The 24,759-nt window shown below is 38.3% G+C and overlaps 1 protein-coding gene across 2 annotated transcripts in view; it reads left to right on the top strand.

Annotated features, from left to right (window-relative positions):
- Nmdar2 (NMDA receptor 2) overlaps nt 1–24,759 on the top strand; it is a 379,887-nt gene that overhangs the window by 306,894 nt on the left and 48,234 nt on the right. For both annotated transcript variants that reach the window (XM_071593793.1, XM_071593785.1), the window contains exons 3-4: nt 22,475–22,662; nt 24,189–24,415. In XM_071593793.1, the coding sequence (XP_071449894.1) occupies nt 22,475–22,662; nt 24,189–24,415 (415 nt within the window). The remainder of the gene's footprint in view (nt 1–22,474; nt 22,663–24,188; nt 24,416–24,759) is intronic.

The raw sequence follows: 24,759 nt of genomic DNA on the forward strand, positions 1-24,759 counted from the left end.
CGATCAGACTCGCACGCACCGTTCGTGTTGATATCAATTACGAGGGAGGGATACCTCGTATATACACACTTAGTAAACACAAAATCTCCGTCGTAAAACGACAGGCTGATTTCTTAGCAAATAAAAACCTTGTTCGGTAAAAGCAATTTGTACCAATTTCCAAACTCCAATCATTCATATAAAAAAAATATAAATATGTCATACACACACGTCAAAATCCCAATCAAAACATTGGTTAAAAATTAAAATTATATATATTTTTTACGATGCGATGGCTTCGATGGCCGTCTTCGTTCCTTTCCTCTATAAACTATACATATAAACACACATATATACATATATATCATAGCAGATATTCGAGGCACAGTTTATCGTACTCTATTCGGACGATTCAGAAGATTTTGCTGGGTTTGCAGTGCTATCACATAAACATTACGGTTAATCGACTGCTCTAAACGTTATAAGTGATATAAATCACGCTAACCATCCATCCGTGCCTCGTAAATTCCACTTGTCTAGATATAGAAGCAAATATACGAGTTCTCCTATTTTTTCTGAAGGAAACGCGAGTAAGCCCCGAATGGCCATGGCTTAGATTAAGCATCCCGATCGTTTCATCTCGCACTATTTACCTTCCTCTCTTACCCTCCCTAAACCAAATCCGCCAGTCTCCGTTACTTTCTCTCCTCCTTTTCTCCGCCGCTTCTTTCCCACCTCACTTTCCCTCCCGAAAATTTTTCTCGTGAAACTTTTCTGGCCATTTCTGTTTCCTTCCTGCATTAATTCGAAGAGTACGATGGGAGCCTTCCGACGGGAGATAGGGAAGGGGGAAGGAGTTGTATGCCTCCCAAACCCAGACTCCATCTCTCCGCACTTCCCTCCCACCGTTTCCCAGATCTCCCTTCCCCAACCCCCCTTTTTCTCTGAACAACACCGCACCCTAATCCATAGCTTGCAGCCCTCCCTCCAACGCCTTCCCTCCAATACCTCCCTCATACCGCCACACCCCCCGCCATCTCTCTTCCCTTTCAGTCCATCCCGAATGACGTCAGCTCCTTACTCCTTTGCCAAAATGCCCCTCGCCCCCTCTCTTCGCCCCTCTCTCTATCACTCTTCAACTCCCATCCATTTACCTCGCCGTTCCCTCCTTCCAGACTTTCCCTCCCTTCCCTACGCCCTCCCCGGCCTTCCTTTCCCTCGATACCCCTCCTACCCTCCACACGTGGGCCCTCTCACAACCCTGCTCATTTTCCTTCGCCCTTTCTCCCTTCCACTCCTTTTTTTCTCTCCTACCTTAATCGCATCCCTGCCACCTCCATTTTCCTTTCCCGTCCTCTTCACCGCCCGTTTCCGGAATATCCTTCTTCTTCCACTTCTTTCACGTCTTCGAAGTAATGTCTCTTTCTCTTCCCGATCCATATTTTCCATCAAAATCCTTCAGCTTCCACAATTTTTTTCTAATGCAATTCTTTTTTCGCCATTTCTGTGAATTTCAGATTCACCCATTACTAATAAACATACATTTTTTGCAGCATCCACGATTAATACTTTCCCATGAGCTAATAAGAAACCACTTTCATTTCAATATGTAAATAATGAGAGATTTTTTACTTCACATCGCCAACAGAAATTTGCGAGTCTCCTTAAATACGAATAATGAAATGATAATAATATGGCTTTTTCCCGTTGCCTCTAATTCAAATAAAATTAATGGTAGCGCTTTCTCAAGTTAACACGTTTTGCTCCACCCATTTCGGGAACAAACTATTACCACGTGGAATAACTACTTTACAAGTGCCTAGACTGTGTAATCACATCCTCTCATCTCACTAAGTTTTCTTTTACGCATTCATTTGGCATTCATCATGATCTGGAAGTCATATCTTCCGTTAACAAAATAATCGTATTTTTGAGAAAAAATTCCATCATTAAAATGAACAATTCTTCCATCTTCGATCTTTTTTTATACTGCATCCACGAGCGTTTTGATGTTTTCGCTATAAAACCCTTCCGGGGATTTTATAACCGTGGAATTCCCACATCTAAATCCCGAACAACCGAAATTCTAATTCCTCCAATCGAATTCACAAGCAGATCATCTCCAGATGAAATAAAAATATAAGTCTGCGTGGAGTAAAAGTTTGTATGGTGTATATTCACGAAAGGAAGACATTGAGAGAGTTTCATCCAAGGGGAAAGCCACCACGGTCAAAGTTCGCCTCGACCAACTTTCCCCCTTCGCGCACTCCGTCATATTGCCGACTCCGCTTTGGCTCCAACACCACAGCAATCCTGGCCCAAGATAACCAACCGAAACCCTTTCCCTCTCTCCAACCTTACCCCTACCACCCAAACCTATACACAAACTCTTTCTCGTAAGATCACCAGCTGAGTAACGAGTACACGCAAAGGAGAGCAAGGCAGTATTTGAGAGTGCGCTCGGGAGCGCGGATGGGGAGGAGGGGAAGAAAAAGACAAACAATGGAGATAAGGAAATGGACGGGAAAGGGGTACACGAAAATCTCAACTTCCGACTTTTCCACCAAAGAGTATCCGAACCCTCGGTGTTTGCTATTAACGGACAATTTACACGTATTAAATTATGGACTTTGACGCACGGCCAGCCGGACGCACGGCCAGCACGTCCCGGTTCGGACGTAATGAGATTCGACATAAGGACGCGATTGTCACGAACCTTTTGCGCTCTAAAACGGGCGGGGGAAACTTGAGGGGAACGGTCGGGAAGAGGTAGAGAGGGTAGGGCTGGGGAGAAACTTTTTTTATATTAATGGAAGGAGAAATGTAGATATTTTCCTGATGGCAATGGAAGAGCCAGCAGTTGGTGGAAACACCAACAAATCGTGTGCTTGGACAAAGGTCGGGAGAGCACGAACGGTGTTTAATGGCGGGCAGGACGAAAGAGGTCATAAAGAAATGAACACACACAAGCGGACGGGAAACGACGGAAGGAATGAGGGGGGGGAGAGAGAATGATCGGGCGGTGGCGTGGCATATACCGAATGTGCTATGCTTATTAATTGCTTTGTTCTCGAACGAAGACATCCCGATTCGTTCCGTTGGTGGCCATGACTCTTTTAACGACGCAATAAAACCTCACTGGCTTTATTATGATGTTATCAAATATTTCGATATTGATATTTCGGCAATATTCCTCAATTAACAAGTTTGACTTCCACACAGAGACGTTTAAGTTTATTTAGAGTGTATCACATGGACCGGATGACAAAATTAAAGATGGGGAGGAAATGAAAGATAATCTTTTAAGTTTTCATCCAGATCTCTTCTTTTAAAGTCACTCCGCGATGAATAGAACGAGAAAGTGAGGCTATTAATGGATGGAATAATGCGTACATGAGATCGAATATAAACCATGCTCCACTTTTTCAGTACTTCTTTAATTTGACACTTACGACACATCTTGCCCGTTACAGGAGTATTTGATTTGCTGACCTACACACACATTATTTCGTAGACAAGTAGTAGCATAATTGATTCTGTGCTTTGGAATGTAATTTTCCTTACTGGCGGTCGGCGGTCAATCCCTTCGGGATTAATTCCAGCCAGCAAACCGCCCCGACCTGCACGAACACGTGCATAATGAGACGAACGCATCAACAGAGCAGAGTATCAGTCCCTTGATGGTACAGGATGCGGGATGATGCTTCGTATCTTTCATCACGTGTACAATAAAGCAGAATTCAGGCTTTTCTACTCTTATTAAAGCATAAGCATGCTATTGCCAACACAATAATAGGTGTTATACAAGTACATAAGTAAACTTGTATGTTTTCAAGCTGTTTTTCCTCAACTGGTGCCATTATTTGCTGGAGCAGAATTACTTTGTTGCGCAAGATTTTTCTCAAGGCGAAACGCCTGGCTAACCCAGCCGCCTTTTCTGTTCCATGACGTCCCAAAATCTTGAGGAAAAATGGCAATTACTTGCGAAAGAAATTATTATAACGTCCTATTGGACAATTTCATCTTCGACTAATCATTCATCATAGAATATTTACTTGAAAAATATTACTTCAACAACCACCGATCGTTATTGGCGTCTTTATTAGAGGGTCTATATGTCTATTAGGTCTTCTGCATTACCGTAGCAATAAAATATTTTTGGTGCAGTAGTGTTATGATAACAGTACAACCGGGATGAAATGATATAATCTTTGGACAATAATCTGTCATTTTTGGAAAAGCTTATTTTTAGCATCCTACAGCTTTGCTTCGTGTGGGTCTTGTAAAATTTCATTTAATGGTTAATGTGGCAGGATGTTTATCTTCCACATGATAATTTCCCTCCTATGGTTTTGATTATAATATCTGTGTTATCTCTCTTATGATTCCAAAGATTTTCGCGTATCTCATGAATGAATTAAAGAGAGACTAGGAAAACAAGGCATGGAATGAATGAAGGTAAACGTGTAAAATTGATTTTGTTCCAAAAGTAATATTTTTGCCTTGTAAGTATATCAATTCAATCTCTGCCTTTTCTACCTTAATTAGGTGAACATTATTAAACAAAAGTGTACATACCACATCCACACATTATGACGTTGGTTCACCATTTAAAAGGAAAATTTTAGATTCTATCATGGTATACGAAGCATAATTTAGGAATATTCACTTTGGTTAGTTTAAACGGCTGTTTTTATCATTTTTTCACCGGGGTATTTATGACTCTTTCGAAAGAAAAAGAATACCATACATAGATTCGTCGACGCGACGGTTCATAAACCCCGAATGCTCACTGTGACCTCGCTCACCAATGTGATTTAGGGTAATAATCATCACTGGATGATATACTTATAGGGGCATAACAGAAAGCGGTATTTTTAAACATAAAAGTTCGTCTAATTACTTTAAGACGCGTGGTAGCCTAGTGGGTATGGCATTCGACTACTGACAGAAGGATTTCCATTTCCAGAGATTATGGGCACCCACAGCTTTATTTTGCGTGGTTTCTCGGATATATAATCTTATTGGGAAACCACAATTGGCAAAGGGAAACTACTGCCCCCTCCTCTACCCTGAAGTGTAAAATTCACATACCGTGGGACTTGAGGTGGGTTCCATCTCCACCTATCACACCAGCCTTATGGTTGATAACTGTGGTGGTCTTAATGCTTATTCATGTATAATTTAATTATGAAGACCAGTTTTAATACCGATCTCAAAAACATTCAGATAGTTTTAACCAATATCCATGCATCTAAGCAATTCGATTCATCATCAACATCTATGATTATCTACCTACCAAATGTACGTGCATGTTCACTTATATGTGAAGGTAATATCTAAATCTTAATTATTATTCTTAATAAGAGTTATTAAATCGCATGCATTAATTACTACGCATAACTTGGCTCGCAAACTTTCATTAAAGCAATGATAACATATACGGCAAAAAACTGACCTGAAATTGGGTTCATTAAAGATTTTAACGCATGAGCCTTAAGAAAAAGAACACATTGGTAGTTGAGATTTGAGAGAAGATTGGCCCTACGTTCTTGCAGATTATTTCTCTAAATTTTCCACTACTGAGTATCATGAAATCTATGAATTTCCAAAGGAAGCACTGTGTTAAGTAACTATGAAAAAACGATTTCAAAACTTTATGTTGGCACTATTAAGGAACTTTATTAAGAAGGGTTAAGATGAGGAACCACTCCTTTAAATCTAAAATATCTTTCAACCAAATGATCGAAAGAGCAGCTCATCAACTCGAAAAATGCCTTTTTATTATAGCCAACGTTCTTGAAAGTTTCTTATGATAACATTTTGAGAGATACCTCAGGGCATTAAAAAAACAAGAGCTGAGGGATGAAAAGAATTTTTACGAAAGATTGGAGCCGATAATGAAGAAAACCAAATATATTCACTTTCTTTCAAAACTGCGCATGGAAACGGAATAAAAGACCTCGGAGAGAGGGATGAATTGAAGAATAACAGGAATCAACGGTGGAAAAAGCTAACTTCCGCAGCCTAAGGAAAAATTCAGATGAAAAACTCGATTCATCTGAGACTTAAGAAAAAGGATAAATAGTTTAGCAGGTGAAAAATAATTTTCGCTGTAGCAAACAAAGTTTTCCCTCGGAAGCTGAGAGCAGCTAGGGGCAGCTTAACTAGTTTTTTAAAATTAAATTATGACCACATTATTTCGGATTTCTGTCTGCATTGCATAACATTTACCAAATGTCGCCCAAAATAAAATTACTTCCCAACTTGGGCGTTTTGCGCTGTTTTTTTTTATTATCCCACATAAAAATTGGCAATTTCCTTTAAATTTCCGTACTTTTTGTTTGAACTATTCCTTCTGATTTTTTAATACTGCCGGTTATCAAAATAAAATATCAGAGAAAATTTGACATAAAATCATTTTATCAAGACTTTCATGGAACAATTAAAAAACTACCATATCTTTGATATTCACACGCATGCATTCACATCAAGCAGGTCCTTTTTGCAGCTCGCGAAGTTTTAAAAAAAAAGCCTCATTTTAAGTTATTTTACTTGATTTTTAAACTCTGAAATTGTTACATTGTAATGCACATTTTGCGGATGACACCGTTTGAAGTTACTTTCGCGGCACCTCCCGCATTTTCTTAGAATTTATTTTACTTTTCCATTTGCCTTTCCCTGAATATTTCTTTCACCTATGTCACAATCATTCGTGAAATTTCTGAAATTGGCACCATGATTTTCACTCTAAACATGCATCCACTTCCAAAATTTGTTAATTTAGAAACAAATTCACAGCCACGACGTGAAATATATCGAAATGGAGCATGGAAATTTCCTTAGAAAAGAAAATCGATGCAAGGGTCGTCTCTTATCGCTTGAGGTAAATATATCAGTGGTGATGGGCCGTGAAAGTGGTTATATTCACTACGTGGCACCAGTTTTCACCCTTTTCCATAAAATTTTCGCGAGAAAGCTCCTCCATCATCTTAGTGTTCCGCTTATGCAGAGACGCCGAAATTCCATCAAGAAGCCTCGTAAGTCCCCTAAAAGGTATGACACTTTTTACAGACTTGAACGAGATAAACGCGGTTCATACATTAGATTTGCAGTGATTGAGGATTACGCTCAATAAATCACTTTGACCGGATGTGTGAGAAGACGAGTGGCGGATTTCAAACTAAAACACAATTAGCACTAATGACAAAATATAGGCACAAATTGGAACATAGACACACTGGAAGTATAATCATTTGGGTTACTCTTTCGACGTCAATGCTCTTTTCGCCTTTTGACGCCACTGTTTGTAACATATCATTTCACAGCACTTAGCAACTTTGCTAACTAAAATGGCTTTAAATTTTTCCTGTTTGAGCCCATTTTCTGCATGTATGTACAAAGTTTGTTGTCTCAGGCGTAACTTTGTGGAATTTGCATAACATATTGAAATGTAACATTATTTAAATGATTTTAAATGATTACATTTCAATATATATGTACAAAGTGTTGAAAGCGATTGGCAAAAGGAAAATCACAGTAAAATCCTTCATTCTATGATAGGTATTGAGCTTTCGATTTTAAGACACCACTGCCTTTCAAGCCTTTCCTTCCACTCGTTCACGAATCAAAAGGAGATAAAAGAGAAGTTCATATTGATAATCCTGGCCAACTAGGAAGATGGGGGTGGGTGGAAGAAGTAGGGATATTTCTAGTGCGCAGAGTAAGCAAAAACGACCACAAAGAAATGACATAATTTTATCGGACAGAAAATACAAGGCGAGAGAAGAGTAGCGAAGAGGAGTGGAAGGGATGCACTAAGGAATTCCGGACCCGAACAGAGAAGAGAAAAAACAGTCCTAATGGAGTTTTGTCAAGTCATCGGATTTCTTTTAAGCCTGTGGGTTACGAAACCCACTACAAGACCCCAGGTTCAACCCGAAATAATCCCAGCGTCCATATATTCACAAAAATTTACATTGCAATCAACACAGATATTTTTATCTGAACACTGAATCCTGCAATCGTTTACAATCATAATTTTAGGTTTTTCGTAAAAAATTGAAAACAAATTGTTAACAAGAAAGTGTTATTTTAATGCGTTAGGTTCAATGTCACTCGGAGGACGGAGATCTCTGGGCTGCAGCCCCAAACGCCCATACCATAACTAAGTAAATAACTAACGTCTTTCTCCATTCACATTGCTCTCGGTCAGGAAAGTAGCTCGAACTACCCCGAAACCCCCTCCGAGACTACGACGACAAAACTCTGAGATGTCCGAGAGGGACGGAGAAAAAGGAGGCGACCACCACGGAGCCAGAACGCAGGAAAAGGGAGTGGGAGCAAAGGCAAGGGATGCGAACTGAATCGACAATTACCCCCCAGCACCCTTGACGGACAAGGAAAGAGACGGGCAGCAGGAGTCCAACGGAGTGAGAGAGATAGACGGAGCAAGGCCCGACCAAGGAGCTCTGAGATCAGAACAGTGAGGAAAAGTTTTAGAGAAAATAAAAACGCAACCGGGGAATATGGACTACGTGGACCCTATAGCTTCGAAGCCACAGGACAAAGTTATAGCCAGAGAAGGTACAGCCGACTAGCCAGTCGGACTAGCTGGCTGCACTCTTACGGCGAAGATAATGTCTCACAATCAAGTATGCACACACCAAGATACTGCGCATGCATTTTTTGTATACTCCAGCGGGAAGGAGGAAAATGTGAGACTTTGGCGAAAGGGAGGAAAAGAGAAAGGGATGGTCGGAGAGTAGGGAGGGAGGGACTTTATCACTCGCGTTTGGAAAAAGAAGAAAAAGTCGTATGAAATGCCAAGAGAGATTGTCAGGACAATGACACACATATGCTGTCACACCGCCACGCCTTCTGTTTTGGGCCAGGAAATGCATGACCAATAAAAACCTTCAACTACTTTGCCACTCAAGGAATTTGATATCGCACCTAGACGGAATTCCGTACACTCCGTAGCTGCTGGATCTCATGCCGAATTTTGCCGAGCACGATACATTTTTAAACGATTACCGATGTGAAGGAGACAATCCTAAGCCCTAATTAAGAAGTAAAGTTTGAAAATACTACAAAATACGGCGAACGGCCTAGGACCGAATTATAATTTAAATCTGAATCGAAAGGACGAGTACTTCATGGAAACCCCTTCCTTATTTAATTCTTGAGCTACATGATAAATGAATAACACTGAAATAAATATCAAAGTGACATATAATGTCTATTACCTTCTCGATGTAAGCATTTTACGGTAAATTAAGCATGAGAGAAAGGAAATTAAAGACAAATAGGCGTTGTGTGAAAGTTGATGCGATAAAATACTCAAATGTGAAGGCTTAAATGATAAGGTCACTGATATGGTTGTGGTATGAAGATCTTACATGTTTGGCATGCTCGAGGGTGCATTTGGAAGATGTGCAGTGGTACGAGAAATTTTATGGAGGAAGAGAATAAAAACTATAAAACGCGATATAAATTGTAAAGACCGACAGCGCTTATAACACTGAAAGGATAGTAACGGCTGGAAATAAATAACAAGATTACGCAAAAAAATCCTTTCAATAAGGTAAATACATTACAAGCACACTTTATTGATAGTTTTGTAATATGCACAAAATTTAATTTTCAAATAATTTTTACAAGAGCGCAACAACTTTTTACCCATACTACGAGTATTAGCATTCAACCTCGTCCGACATTTTTGTTTTTTTACCCCTTTTCACCTCTTTAAAGATTGGTAAGATACGCACAACCCCCCAGCCTATCTGAAGAATTCAATAATCAGTGTTATCGTTAACAACAAACTGTCACATTTTAAAGAAAAAAGAGTATTGAAGTCTTCTTCGGAGGTCAAGAATGAAGAAAAGCATTGCTTCACAATTACTGAAATAAATCAATAATACCAGACATCAATCTTATGTAAGATCTGACCTACATCTACATCTGACCTGATCTGACCCGCCATCCCCCTCCACACCGCGACAAAAGTCTCACGTATTTAAAGAGCAGGGCCAAATGTTCCCAAATAAGTCCAAAATATCAATCGATCAAAACACGTTCGTTCGTCTTGAAAGATAGGAAAAGTCGAGTAGAATGTCCGCGACACATCTTCCAAATAGTCTGAGATACCTATCTTCTCAAAGCGCATACTTTTAAAAAACACACATGATACTATTTTTATTTATTTATATAACATCACCATATTATCGTGAATTTATTTATGTTCTGTCATCTAAACGTTACCATATTTAATAGGAACTATGTTTTCATGAAATTTATTTCTTTTCCATTAAAACCTCATTTCAATGCCATTTTTCAATTACTCTAGAAATGCGTTTTCTCGAAGCAAATTTGTAAATTAAAATGGCCATAAACAGGATTTCAGGCCTACAAAAACACATGTAGCCTTTGGAATCGCCCACTAATGCCACCGCCGCCAGCTAACCTCTTCCACTACAGATTCTAGTACTGGCAAATTTCCATAAATTTAAAGCAGTTTTATGAGAGAATCAAGAGAATGGTTTGTCCTTTCTGACATACTATTACGCATTCCGTAAAGCTCATCCAGTACCTACATAAGTTCTGTAGCTCGGTAGTCGTCGGACAAATAAGCTGGCATATGCACAGATATAACCGAAAACCAAATTCAAAGACAACCAAACCGAAAGGTCATTTTCTTTTTTAGCGTCAAATTTAATCACAGGAACTCCTGAAAACAATCTATACGTGGAGAGAGTTTTAAACATTCAACTAGGTAGCAGAACAGCTTATCTTACAGGAGTGTACCCACTCAAATCTTCTGCTTGCTCAATTTTTATGCAGTTCAAAGCGAAAGGGAGAGCGCGGGGCAAGAAGGAGATAGCCCGACAGCGCATAAGAAGAGATGGAGACACAAAGAGGAAGGCATGTAGGGGATGTATTGGCGCCTTGAGAGAAAAACAACCACAGAGGAGAAGATTGCAGGAATATCAAAAGCGAAACACTGGGATGGAGCGGAGTGAGGGGGTCAGCGGAAGAACAGAAGAGAAAGAAACGAAGAGGAAAAAAAGCGATCGATTCAGACAAAGAATACAAGGAACAGGCGCGGGGAAGGGGCATGAGGAAGGAATGCGGAGGGTAAAGAAAAGGGTTGAGCAGGAAGGGAAGGTTTTTGAGATGGAGTGGGGGAGGCGCGAAACGCACGCATCCGCGGATTTATTGATGGGCTAGTCATGTGATTGATTGTGATGTATTTCCGCCGAAAATGGGGAGATTGAATGCGCAGGGAGGACGCCGCCAGTCAACACCCCAGAAACTTAGAAGAAAAATGTGCTGGGGAGTTGTAAAGAATTGTAGAGGGATGAGGCGCTAGGGGGAGGGGGGGTTGTCGACTGGGAGGAAATGGGAAAGCGAGCGAGCTGGGATTTGTGTGGGGGAGTTAAGGAGGGATACGAGAAGAGAACGAGGGGAGCCTTTTGAGGTCGAAGTTAGGGGCAAGGAAGAGAGAGGGGGCGAGAGATAAAAGAGAGGGGGGAGGAGTGGGAGAGAGGACAGAATGAGCCGGGGCTGCCGGAGAGATGGGAGATTCGCAAGTAATTTCGATGTGAGTGGAAAGGGGAGGATGAAACGAAAGGATACTGAGGAGGGAGGGAGGAGGAGAGGGAATAAGATTTGAACAACAAAGGAATGCACCATTCCCATTTTGAGTTTTTTTCGGATGCAAATGAAATTCGAAACGGAGAACATTTAATTAATATCATAGAAAAGGGAACTCTGCACGTGGGTATTGTAACATTAATAAAAAATGAAGCCAAGTGGTACGTCGTATAAAAGCAATTAACACTTAATCCGAATCCCATTAACATACATATAATTCCACCGAATTCACTCAGAATCGATTATCATTTCTCTTGCCCTTACAAGAAACTTTTTTCTTTTAATCCCTTTTTTGATTACAGTGCGGTAATTTGTTATTTCTTGAAAAATATTTCTAAAAATATAGTTATGCAATTTACTAACCTAAAAACTCGTGAAAACACGCAAAATCCTGATCCACATTGTACTGTTTGCTTTGGGTGTCTATATTGTGAGTGGTTCTCTTCACTTAAAAGCAAAAAACGGCCTAACTTCTTAACATTCCAAAGAGATAGGAACTAAATCACGATCGGTCGCAAGAAGATAGCATTTAATTCTCGATTAAACACGGGTAGGAAGAACGGGTATAGGATTGTCTGCTGATTTTGACAAAATGACTGAAAAGCGATTTGCCCATATTGTCAAAGAAGCACCATTGCTCCAAACCTTCCACCAATTTTCCTCCACCCTTTACCAAGCCTTTCCTGTCCCATTCGGGGATTCGTTTTCAGTTAGAAATCCGAAGACTCCACGCAGCTCCCATTATTATCCTCTATCAGGTTTTTACTTGTACTGCTCATTTTAATGATGTTCTCATAATCATTGTTTGAAAATCATTGCTCATTTTAAAATGTTCGCGTACAGTCCAATTAGGTTCCCATTTTAATCGCTGTGAAGGAAGGTTGAAATAATTCATTGCAATAAAACTATCAAATAAACACGCAATTTTGTCGGTGTTTTTTATAATGGAAATTAAATCAGATAGTGATGCATGATACGCTATCCGATATAAAATAATGCACACCAAAACAAGAACGGAGGACAAATCGCTTGCAGTTATTAAGTAAAATAAATGGAAAATGCCACTAAATGCAAGCCGGCAGACTCCCGATAAGCGGGATTAGCGATTTTGTCCAAGATTAACGGCTGGCACTTAGCGTGGACCTTCCTTATGCATGTGGTGTGAGCCACATTGGCCACCATACACCACATGCAACAACAGCACTAGGCCATCTACCAAAACGTAATGCATGTGCGTTCACTTTGAGAATGGCTTAAATTTTGAAATAAAATACCGTGTCATCCCCTCAACATATCCTAAAATGCCCCTTAAGCTGAGGAAGAAAAGCAAGAGGCGAATATGAGTCAATATCACAGCGCTGGAAATTCCCCAATCGTTCGAAGAATAGCATCATGTGGTCAATGTCATTTCCCAACCAAGATTGGCGTCACATTTGAGCATCGTCATCAATCGATTATAATTCTTTATGGCGGCTCAGCAAGTGATTCTATTACTTTTAATTTCTCTCGTCAAATGATTCGGTCTGAAATAAAAGGATATGAAGTTTCGTCTATTACATGCTTTGGTAACGTGTATTGCCAGCATTTTTATTACGTTTACTAATGAGAAATTTTTTAGCGTTTCAATTCTACCCTACGTTTTAAGTCTTTAACCAAAACGCAGTGATTTAGAGCATGGCATTGATCCCTTGTTTGTGGAGTGCATTCATTCTCGCCATGCCTTCATAAATCTAAGAGAATTTGAAGAAAACCGAGGAGTGCTGAAAATGACTAGGGAAATCAAGCACTGATGTTTCTTTAAGTTCATGTACAGGTGCGTATACATTGTTGAGCCTTCTGGCGAAATTCTATTCTGTGTAAACGCAAAAGTTATTTGATTCTTCCTTGTTTGTTACAACGGGATTCCACAAAGTATTAGCCTCGGCTACCTCGGCTATAAGATTATATCAAACAATTTATAAGCAAAATTTGGCCATTTACAAAAGGAAGGAAAAAGAAAGTAAAAAAATCATACACAGCTTTAACTCTAAAAATGTTTTATGAGGTGTCACTATTGGATTTATAATAATCCTTTTCTTAGAATATCAAGAATGAGTCTGCTACAGAAGAGTATACTACCACTTCCGGAGTTTTTTTGAATTTCCAATTGATCTAGCTTTGCTCGAAATTCAAAGAAATAAAAAGAACCAATAAGCTCAGTCGAATTTAGCAACGACCATCACATGGTCCTCTCCAGACCAGGCACATTCTCGGTAAAATATCTTTTTGCTCGGCGAACAATAAGAGATACATCTCAGATGGTCTGCAAAAGCGCTTTGTCATATAAAGAAGGTTAACTGATCTGGATGAAATCCGATTTTGATTTTAAAAAACAGGAAAGCTTGAGATCGATTCACAACAACAAAAAATATTTCCAACGGGACTACCAAATGTGCACTTCAGATCTGCCAGCAAAGTTGCCAAATTTAATCCCCGAAAAACTTATGCATAATAAATGTATATCACGCCTGTGCTGTGTAGAACTACATTTTTCCGTGTCATTCAAGAAAAAAAGCTTGTTGGCAAATAATAACGGCAATTAGTGGGAGAAATAAATGAGGATAAGTAAACACGAAACAAGAATTGGAAAGCGACATCGTATGAACAAGAAAGTGAAAAAATAAAGGGAGCTATGAGATATGACTATAAAGTGCAGCTTAAGTTATCAAATCACAGCTGTTCAAATATTTTTTCAATAAATATAGGTAAGCAGGGCTAGGTATATGCATGTTGAAGGTAAAACTTAATCAAGATTATGACAGGTAAAAAGATGGATAATTTAACCGCAAGATATACGAATGATTATTTCACATTTATAGCATGTGTACAAGTATATCATACTTGTACACATGCTATAAATGCATTTCGCACAATAAAAAAATTGTTATATGTACTCTAGCTATTACAGAGAGATAATTATCACTACCATTTATCAAATAAAATATGAACATCGTTTATTTTCATTAGTAAGTTCAAAGTTTGATTGCACAACATTTTCTTTGGCTGAAGCACCAATACCTCACTATTAGTTGGGAACCCAAGAAAAGACTTTTACTTACCCCGCATATCAAATAGTCTCATTAATAAATACCACAATTTGCGGTCATAAAAATAAATACATTATCTCCTTTGTTAAATAGTGCTTAAAAACGCTATCGCTCCTTAATTATTTGACCTAAAACGCTCATAAAACAAAATTTAGAGACGCTATTGCCAACATATATATTAATTTTAGGCAATTTCGTTGCGAAAAGAACGATTATTAGTAATAGCATAACGACTTAGGGTAGGTTTTTGATGGTACTTGAGTGTACACATTACTGTACTCGTAAGCCCAAACTAAAATGACACAAAATATAGGTTCAGACACAATGCTAGAAACGGCAATAACTCCTTCTTTAGCTGTGCATACTTCCAACCTCCCTCTATTCCATCCAAAATGGCCATTCTCTTCCTCCCTCAACTCTGCTTTCCAAGAATTCCAATTCCGTCTATTCCGTGTATTGCAGTCTTCAGCATCCCATTGCATCCCAGTACCACTTGCAGCCACTTACCCCGCATTCTTCGAATTTCTCACAAACAGCCATGTCTCTTCCCCTACCATTCCTAGGACTTAACGTTTGTTTTCCTTTCCGTCTATTTTATTTTCTCCATTCCTCTTCACGCTCACATGTCAAAATCCTCCATCTACGCTTAACCCCTACCCTCAATGACCATTTTTCAAAAACATACACCAATAAACCCAAATCATTTTTTTTACTAGTCATTTCATTACACCTTAACTTATTGCGCCTTTCACTAACTCCTGCATCTTTGTAAACCCTTCTTTACCTTTCGCAATCTTTCTTTTAATGTCTACACAACCCTGCTCACCCTCATCGATAACACTTCCTAAATAAGTGAACTGTACTAATTGTTATATTTTATGTTCTCCAACTACAATATTTATCTTATCCTTCCTGTTTCTTGAGAATCTCATTACCTTCGTTTGTTATGATTAATACAATCCTTCAACAAATTACAATTCTTAAAATAACGATTAACAACTTAAAGGCACACTGAAATCTGTAACTATTGAAGTAATACACAATAAAAGTAAAGACACAATACAGCTTGTATATTGTTTAGAAAATATTACCTAATTCCATTAGGTAAAAAAATTACAGAATCATAAATTCAAAAGAAATTAAAATGTAATTTGGTACTTTTAAAAGACAAATAATGCTAATTAGGCAATAAAATAAAAAAGTCCGGCCTTAATATCTATATACTAAGTCGTTAGCACAAGAAAAGGTATCCTAGAATTCCTCAGACTTGAAACATGAGCTAATGAGCTTCATATATATCAATCTAAACCGAACAATATGAAGCTTAAAAAATTTTAATGTGTTGATAAATGTAATCACAACACATGGCTATCGCTATTACGTCACCGATCTGGTTATGTTCCACTGTTAAGTTTAACAGCTTGACTTTTGCCATGAGAGAGCAGACTGTGCAGATTCAATCGCTTACGATGAACTAAAATCTTTTCTAATGCACTTCTTCTCCAAAGGAGATACGTTTATACCCACATACATACAGGTAAAAATGATACTCGGCGGTGGTATCCATTCTAAGAAAATAACTCGAGAATAAAGCAGAACTTGAGGAGCTGAATGCTGAAGGCGGTCTTTTAAGGCGGCAAGTTAAATATTCAAAGCAAAAGAAGATAGGGTTAAGGGTACGCAGAGGAGACAGGCAAAGGTGTGAACGGAGTGAAACGTTTGGGACCCTAGAGCGGTCTGGGTGCAAGGGGAAAGAACAAAGATGGTGAGTTGGGGGTTGGTTCAACACGGGCAATTAGGGAGGAATGGGAAGCCTTGGAACAAGTTAAAGGGACAATAGAAGGAGTACACTATTACAAGTATCAATTACATTCCTTTAGCGATTGTGTGAGCCCCTAATGGAAGAACGTAAGGTAAATTCAGGACAAAGGAGTCAAATCGATGTAAACAGTGAGAGTTTTTCCCATATGAGTGCATTTAAAACTGTTTTCGTCAACAAAAAACACAACGCGGATTTCCGGTTCGAAAAAGTTGGATAACAACGGATTCGTTCTGTAGCCGACTACATTTCTAAAAACTGGATAACACTCGTCAATAAAAGTATTGAAAATCTTTTCTCGATACGACACAGAAAATCCTGCTACAATCAAATCTCTAATCCTAGCATGAAATCCAAAATATCTACCGCAAATCTACATTTTAAATAGTTATACGTTTTTCCACTCATACTTTGGCAGCTAGTATTATGAGTGAAAATACATTTTTTTAAAGTTAAGCACACACAAAAGTTCATTGACTGCCCAAGCGGGCAAGTATAAACCGTTCCGGTGAGTGAAGTCCCTCAAGGCACTGTACAACTACCAAAAAGTTCAGAATGCCCATTTGAAGTAACGACTATTATCACTGGAATATAAGGTTCTGGCGAACAAATGAAATAAAAAGAGAGAATAAAATTAACTTTTCAAAGTGAAGTATTTTCGATTTAAATTAGAAATCAGTTGACAGGCAAAGAGAAAACCGGGAATCAAAATGTAGAAATATTTTATAATTAAATATGTTTCCAGTTAACACTTGTAACCAAATGGCAGCGGAATACAAGCAGTTCACCAATATATATACCATAATTAATACTATTTCTATCAAAAATAATATATTTTCATGAAAATTATGAGGTGTAAGCAATTAATAACGAGAGAGCTCTTTGGAAAAACTACTTCTCACAAATATAAAAACTTGGCTTTGACCATCTCCATGTCTATCAAAAGTGCATTGAAATTTTTTACGCAATTCGTAAGACATTATCCTTTTTAGGTGCACAGTTAAAGAATTGACTATTTTCTCACCGAGTTCAATATTACAATATTTAACTCCAATTTCCAAATACTTTAAAATACCCTCCGTCGACCTATTTCATATATTCGTATTGAATCAAGTTTCAATAGCTTCTTAGCTCAACAAAGTCAATATTATCCCGTGTTTCATCACGCTTAGTTACACCATCGTCCTTAACTTAAACTAATAATTGATTTTAAATTGTCATTATTAACAGCATGTGTCTCGAATATAACTTCAAACTCGTTGTTACACTGAGTACTTAATAAAATCACTTCTACGAATAAAACTAAACTTTTAAAACACTTTCCTCGGAATCAATTATTAACAATCTTTTCCTAGAATACAGTAACCTTTATTTAGCTTCTTACCTCCCAAAGGGAAAAAAATGAAAGAAGAACCTAGTCAGCAAATCGTAGAAAATCGAAAGCATTGCAGAAGTCTGTTTCCGTCCCATTTTGAAAGGACAGCGAACAACGAGATGGAATTTCCGAAATATCGGTATCGGTAGCGAATGAGTTCCTGCTTCCTCTCCAATTCACCTCTCAAAGAAATGTTCCTTGGCGTCTACGACCCGATTAAAATGAGAGAATTGCAGAAGGACTTTGAAATTTCCATTTGATTAATGAGTACGAACAAATTGGCATTTCGGAAAATGTAAGGGAAATTAAAGGCCTTCTATCAAAGCGGGAAACTCGCGGGGGGAGTTATTTTGCCATTTCAAGGAATTCGATTTCTGAAGAGGTATACTGAGGATGAGCGCCTTCTGGGTCTCTAAAGGGTGGGTGGAACTTCACCACCAGCCACGATGAGGTGGTAAAAGGGGGGTGAAGAGTGAGGCGAGCATTTATTTCACACCGGAAAATGTAGTTTCACTCTTATTTCACTGGGGTATCGCAGAATAATTACGCATCACCTTTTCTATGCCAGGTCCTCCTTGGGTGTTTTGAACTGTTCCTCTGCCTTGTGAAAAGGTTGATTCTGGCGTTAATAGCAAATCAACTTTTCATTCAGTGAATTTACCTTAGCAAATTCCGAAGCAATTATGGCGTTTACGGCAATTTATATCTCCACCGTGCCAATATAAAACGACAATTATTTTTCTAAAACTACCAGGAGTAATATATCTCGAGCTAATCTCAAAACTAAGATGATATCTCACAACGAAAGAAACGTAAAAATATATCAACGACAGAGGCGAATGAAGTCCTGGGTCAAATATTAGTCATGGACTTTTTCCCCGTTATAATGCCAGAAATGAATGCGATGTAGCAGCAATACAGTTACAAAACTCCTTTCGAATAAGAATAAGATGTTTAGTGCCATTTTGGTTAATTTTGAAAATAATCACTTACATGGCGATTCCCAGGAGCGCAAAAATATTTATCAATTTCTATTGTAAAAAACCTTGAGCATCTGATTAATCTCTTCTTGGCTTATATTACGCTTCTATCTAGTTCGTACTAGGCTGAAAGTTACAAAATATACAGATACCAACATATTTTCATGTGCCTTCATGATGGGGGAGGAAATTACTTTACTAATGGAGTTCGAACTTCCTTTCAAGTGTCAACAATAATTTGAGGCTCACAAAATGCCTACGTATTATGAAAACCTTGGGCAAAAATGGTCTACTTTGCTTTTCATTTACCAAATATTACATCAATAATCTTCAATGCACAGAAAAACTAATTTCTACCTCCAACATAATAAAGAAAATTTGTAATTAAGGTAATATATCTTGAACATGTTTTTCCATTATTATTATTTTCATCGTTATTTTATTTTTTATCTTTATTTGTAAAAAAAATGCCTTTATTTGATCGTTATTTTATTTCGTATTGGTAATCAATTTTAATTTAAAGATGAATTGAGCCGTCCTTTGCGGCGTTCACCTGAGCATAAACAGCATAATTTCATTGTCAATCAAATATTTAGTAATCACTTCCTTCAAAAATGAATTTCCACGAGTTGATAATTTTCTATCCTATCGAAGAATAAAAATATATTTAAATTTTAAATTTTCATCGGAAGACTGTCATAATCCAACCTTGGCAAAAGTCTTTTAGATCAGTTCCTATTTCAAATTTATTCACCATCTGAGGGATCCCAAGAGAGAAGACATTTTATTCGTCAGCTAGCTTCGCGTTAAGCGTATTAGCCAGAATTGGAAACGAGCAATATCTACGCCTTAATTCTCCATTCAATTAGAGATTTATCGCAAACGAAGTGTAAACCATTGGAAAAGGAAGGAAAAGGGATATGATCGATTCTATGATGGACGCTTTTCCTCTCGTTTGATTCCTTGTATCCATCTTCGGCCTTCCCAAATCATTCTCCTCCCAGATTTAATCCCATCCTCCTTAATAAATACCAACTAAGTTCTGCGTCTTATGTCAAATCAGCTGACTACACCACGCACGATTGTGATGATTGCATTTTTTCCGCTACGTTTTCCATTTGCTCACCCAAGAGTGAGGGCTAACCGTGATTGATTTTGCCAACTCGGGTACCATTTTATAAAAGAAATAAACTAAACTTCTTAATAGCATTGGGAGACAGAACAACTAATTCAATCAGTCGACGAAAATAAATCCACGATAGTGAATCACATGCTAACATCATTATAGCTCACAGTAGAAGTAACTCGAAGATGCTGATGAACTTTCAACATTTGTAAAAAAATTCAAATGACTTCTTTCAACATTTACATTCCAAAGATATAATGTTATTATTTTAAAATAATATATCATAAAGCTTGAGAAACAACAATTGTCGAATCATATGCAATAAAATATTAATCATGAAAAACTTGATACTACAGGTATATTTATAAAACCACAGTTATCAACTTGAAGATTGGTTTGATAGGTGATGGTTGAACTCGCCTAGTACAGCTTGCTAAAGGCAAGTGAAATTCACACATCAGCGTAATAAGGGGGGCCAGTTCCTTTCCCTGTGCCGACTACAGTTTCCCAGTAAGATCTGGTACCCGAAAACTCACACTGCATGGGTGATGCTCAGGATACTCAAAAGTATCCCCGGGAATCAAACTCGGGCCCATCAGTAGTCCAACGCACTACCCTCTGGAGTACTACGTCTCGTTATTGCAGAATAAGAATGATGTAATAAGTATTGTTCGTTGATATATTTTTGAATATCGACAATTAATTGCGTCGACTAAATCTTTCTCGCTTTAATTTAACGCATATTCACTTTTTATCATTATCATCTGAATGATGTAATAAGATGATATGCAACCAGTATTGTTCGTTAATATATTTTTGAATGTCGACCATGATCGCGTCGACTAAATATTTCTCGCTTTAATTTAACGCATATTCACTTTTTATCATTATCACCTATCTATCAACATTTAATTCATTTCAACGCAATTAAAAAAAAGAAACAAAGTTTTCTTATTTCATAGCGAGAATCGCATGGCACAAAGCTTGTACTTCTAGAGGACTTGTAAATCGCAATTTCATTGCTGTAAATCACAAAATTCTGAGCAATTGCAAAAATATTACGGCAATCCGTTCCTCTCTCCCCACGTATTAATTTTCTTCCGCTCCTTTCCCTCTCATAGCCCTTTCATTACCATCGACCCCTGTCCCACTCCCCTGTAATCACGTCTCACCCTCTTCATTTCCCTTACCCCTTCTTCCCCTCACCCCTCTACCGCGGCTGCTCTGCCTCGCTCTTAATACCCTCCCACCGCCAATTTCCCGTCACTTTCCCTTTTCCCGTCAACTCCCCTTCCCGCATCAACCCGACCTCCGCCCCATCACGCCCCCCACACCCTCACCAACGGCTTCCAACTTTTCCCACAGCTTCCTTCCTTCCACCTCCACGCCCCCTCTGCAGCGGCAGGGGGCGAGAGAGGGAGGGAGTGAGGAATGGCTAAATGGCTGGGCTACATATATCGGCAAGGGAAGTGATCCAAATCGCGCTTGCAGACGCGGGATGAAGCCGGGGAAGCGCGAATGTCGAGTGTTAATGTACTCTCTCCATCGCCCTTCAACTACCCTCTATTCTGTTCAACCTTCTCGATTCTCATCTTGATTGCACGTTGCTACCGCCAGCGGACACTTTTCATACGCCTGAAGGAAGTTATCATCGTCTCGGTCTCTTAGAAGGCCTTAGAAGTAAGATATCAAAGAACTTTCCAAGCAAAGTTACGCTTCTTTGGTATTCACTAGAAATAATTTCGATAGAAGTTGGTTCTAGAAAGTGCAAAATAGAATATATTGTGCCTGGCAATTTTATTTGAAAAGGTCGTAAAATCATCTACATGCATGTAAGCCCTATGCATAAATGTATATGCTTTATTAAAACTAAGTAGGAACCGATTATGCGTGCGGAAAAGCGTTCTTGCCTGGAAAAATTACTTCCTATTGGAAATTACTATCAATTCTAAGAATACTTTTCCTATGAACCACCCTCCTATAAAACTCAAATCGAGTTTTGTCTACGTATAATGAGATGTTGTCACCTATACTTCACACACTACGCTGGCGTTATACCATGAAATTAAATGTTTGCACAATAAACTATGCGAGTGAAAAAATTTACGACCCCCCTCTATTGAACAATCACATAATAAGTAAACTTCACATTATGTTAAAAGTCTTCCCACGCAATCATTTTCACAAAAAATATTCTTTTCAGTTAACGATCTAAACAAAACTTAAATCATAGTCAGGCCTCCATAGTCATCCTACCATCCATTTTCAAAATTGATTAAAAGGATGAGATGTCGTTTTCACTGGAGTTTGCTTAGTCCATATGACTTAGTGCATTAAATGCTTTCTCAAACCAACCTTGGAGTGTATGGCTTTGGTTTTGGATGCACTTTTTCACGCTGAGGAAGAATGCTTGTTCTAATCAACTAATGATCGTTGTATTTTTCCCATTTGCAGAGAGCATCCCAGTCCAGCTTACAGCTTCAACTGGCGCCATCATTAGAACACCAAACTGCTGCAATGCTATCGATTCTTGAAAGATACAAATGGCACCAATTCTCCATAGTGACCAGCCAAATAGCGGGGCATGACGACTTCGTTCAAGCCGTTAGGGAAAGAATTCTCGACATGCAGGATGTTTTCAAGTAAGTAGTAAATAACCATAAGGTGTTATCTACACCATTTAATTTTTCTCCGCTTTCAAGCGACTCTCTTGATAAAAGGAAAAACTTGTCATCGCCATATGGCATATCTTCACCTTATCTTAGACGTTTAACATGAATGGTGGCCAATGATGGCCACAAATAATCAAAAGCAAATTACGAAATTATAAAATGTTAAGTCGACTTAAATCAATAGCAATTTAAATACAGCTAGCGTCATAATTCGATGACATTTGGCTGTTGTTACTTGTAGTAAACACGCGGTGTTTAATGTTTTTGCCAGGCTGCCTCAGTTAAACTAACTACTTTTTACTCCAGCTTTTAATTACTAGAGATCTGAATGCATGTTTATATATTTCATTTATACTCTTCCTTTTCAATATTTCACTCATCAGAACACTTCTTAACGTATGGATTGGACTAAAAGTAAGCAATGTGATCCATAGCTTATCTAAAAGCCTACCCGCGCCCCCAACGATTTGTAGATAGTAATGAGAAAAGTCAACCAGAATGTATAAGGGTGTTAGAAATTGTTGCAACTTATCTCCAATACTTTCTAAGTTAATAAAGAAAAAAGAATTAGAAATTGTTGCAACTTATCTCCAATACTTTCTAAGTTAATAAAGAAAAAAGAATTGAGTAATATAAACACAGATGAACAAAATAAGTTAATAATAAATAATAAATGGACAGCATCAAAGCACTAAGATTTGCTGATGATATTGATTTTTTTAAGATAAGAGAAATTATTAGACCATATATACGATAAGAGATAGAATCAAACAGAGCCAAATAAACAGAAGAATTGAAGAAGTAAAATCAAATAATATGGAAAAATTATAGCAAATGCAAGGTATAATTTACCTCAAGCAATAACTGCTTTCAAAAATAAAAACAGAAATGACCATGTAAAAACATTAGCATAGAAACAAGGGAGAAATTTTAAAAATCTTCATATGGGGTACAGCCTTGAAAGGAACAGGGGCTAATGGTGAAAGAGAAAAGAAAACAATAGATGTCTTTGGAATGTGGTGCTGAAAAAAAAAATAAAGCAGCTATGAAATGCTGTAAGAACAAAGAAGGGGGGATTTTTAATTGTATTGAGAGAAACAACGAGGTAATTGTCATCTAAGCTGGAGGAAAAAGGGGAAGAAAGAGGAAAAGAGGTAGACCAAGGACAGAATACATCATAGTGATAACGATGAATGTCATCGAACAACTTTTCAAGGAAATGTAAAGACTAACAATTGACAGGCGAGAACTGTACTGCAGAATCATCACGGTCAGCCAATCAAGATTGACGACAAGAAGAATTTTCAAATCCTAGTGGATATTGCTTAAATATTCGTAAGTAAACAGCCGATCCGCTGTTAAATGGACAAATTCGAAACCTTGTTCTGATAATTATTTTTTATACGGTCGAGAATATCTTTGTAAGGAAGAAATTTAAGTCTCTCTGGCGAGCCACATGCCAGGCTGCCACTCAAACCTTCCACATTGTTTTCCAGGTTTACGATTCTTAACGCAGTACTCGTCACTAAGCCGTCGGATCTCTCCGAGCTGGTGAACTCTGAGTCACGGGTCGTCTTGCTCTACTGCACTCGAGATGAGGCCCTTAGGATATTGGCCGCAGCTGCCGACTACAAGATAACCGGAGAGAACTACGTCTGGGTTGCTGCACAAAGTGTGATTGAGAACAGGCAACCTTTATCACAGTTTCCGGTCGGAATGCTGGGTGAGTTTGACAAAATGAACGTTTCCCTTCCCATTCTTTCTTTTCTTAGTTCAAGTCCAGATGTACGCCGCTTTTCCTTCACTACCCCTGATCTTCTCAGCCCTATAGAGCAGTTAAGCCAATATAATTTCTAGTAAATATGCATTTTACATACCCAATACTTAATTTGAAGCTTAAAGAGCCTTTGGCATTCAACTCGATCACAGTTGTCAAAGGATTTACAGTAATATTGAAATTTAAGATTTACAGGCCTGTATACTGTCAATAGTATGTCCATAAAATATTCAAGTCCTAATAATAAGACGATTTCAACCGAACGCCATTGAAGCGTGTAGAGGTTTTGA

This window comes from Hetaerina americana, unplaced genomic scaffold (assembly GCF_022747635.1).
Source record: "Hetaerina americana unplaced genomic scaffold, ioHetAmer1.1.p SCAF_1, whole genome shotgun sequence".
In the NCBI taxonomy this organism is placed as follows: Eukaryota; Metazoa; Arthropoda; class Insecta; order Odonata; family Calopterygidae; genus Hetaerina; species Hetaerina americana.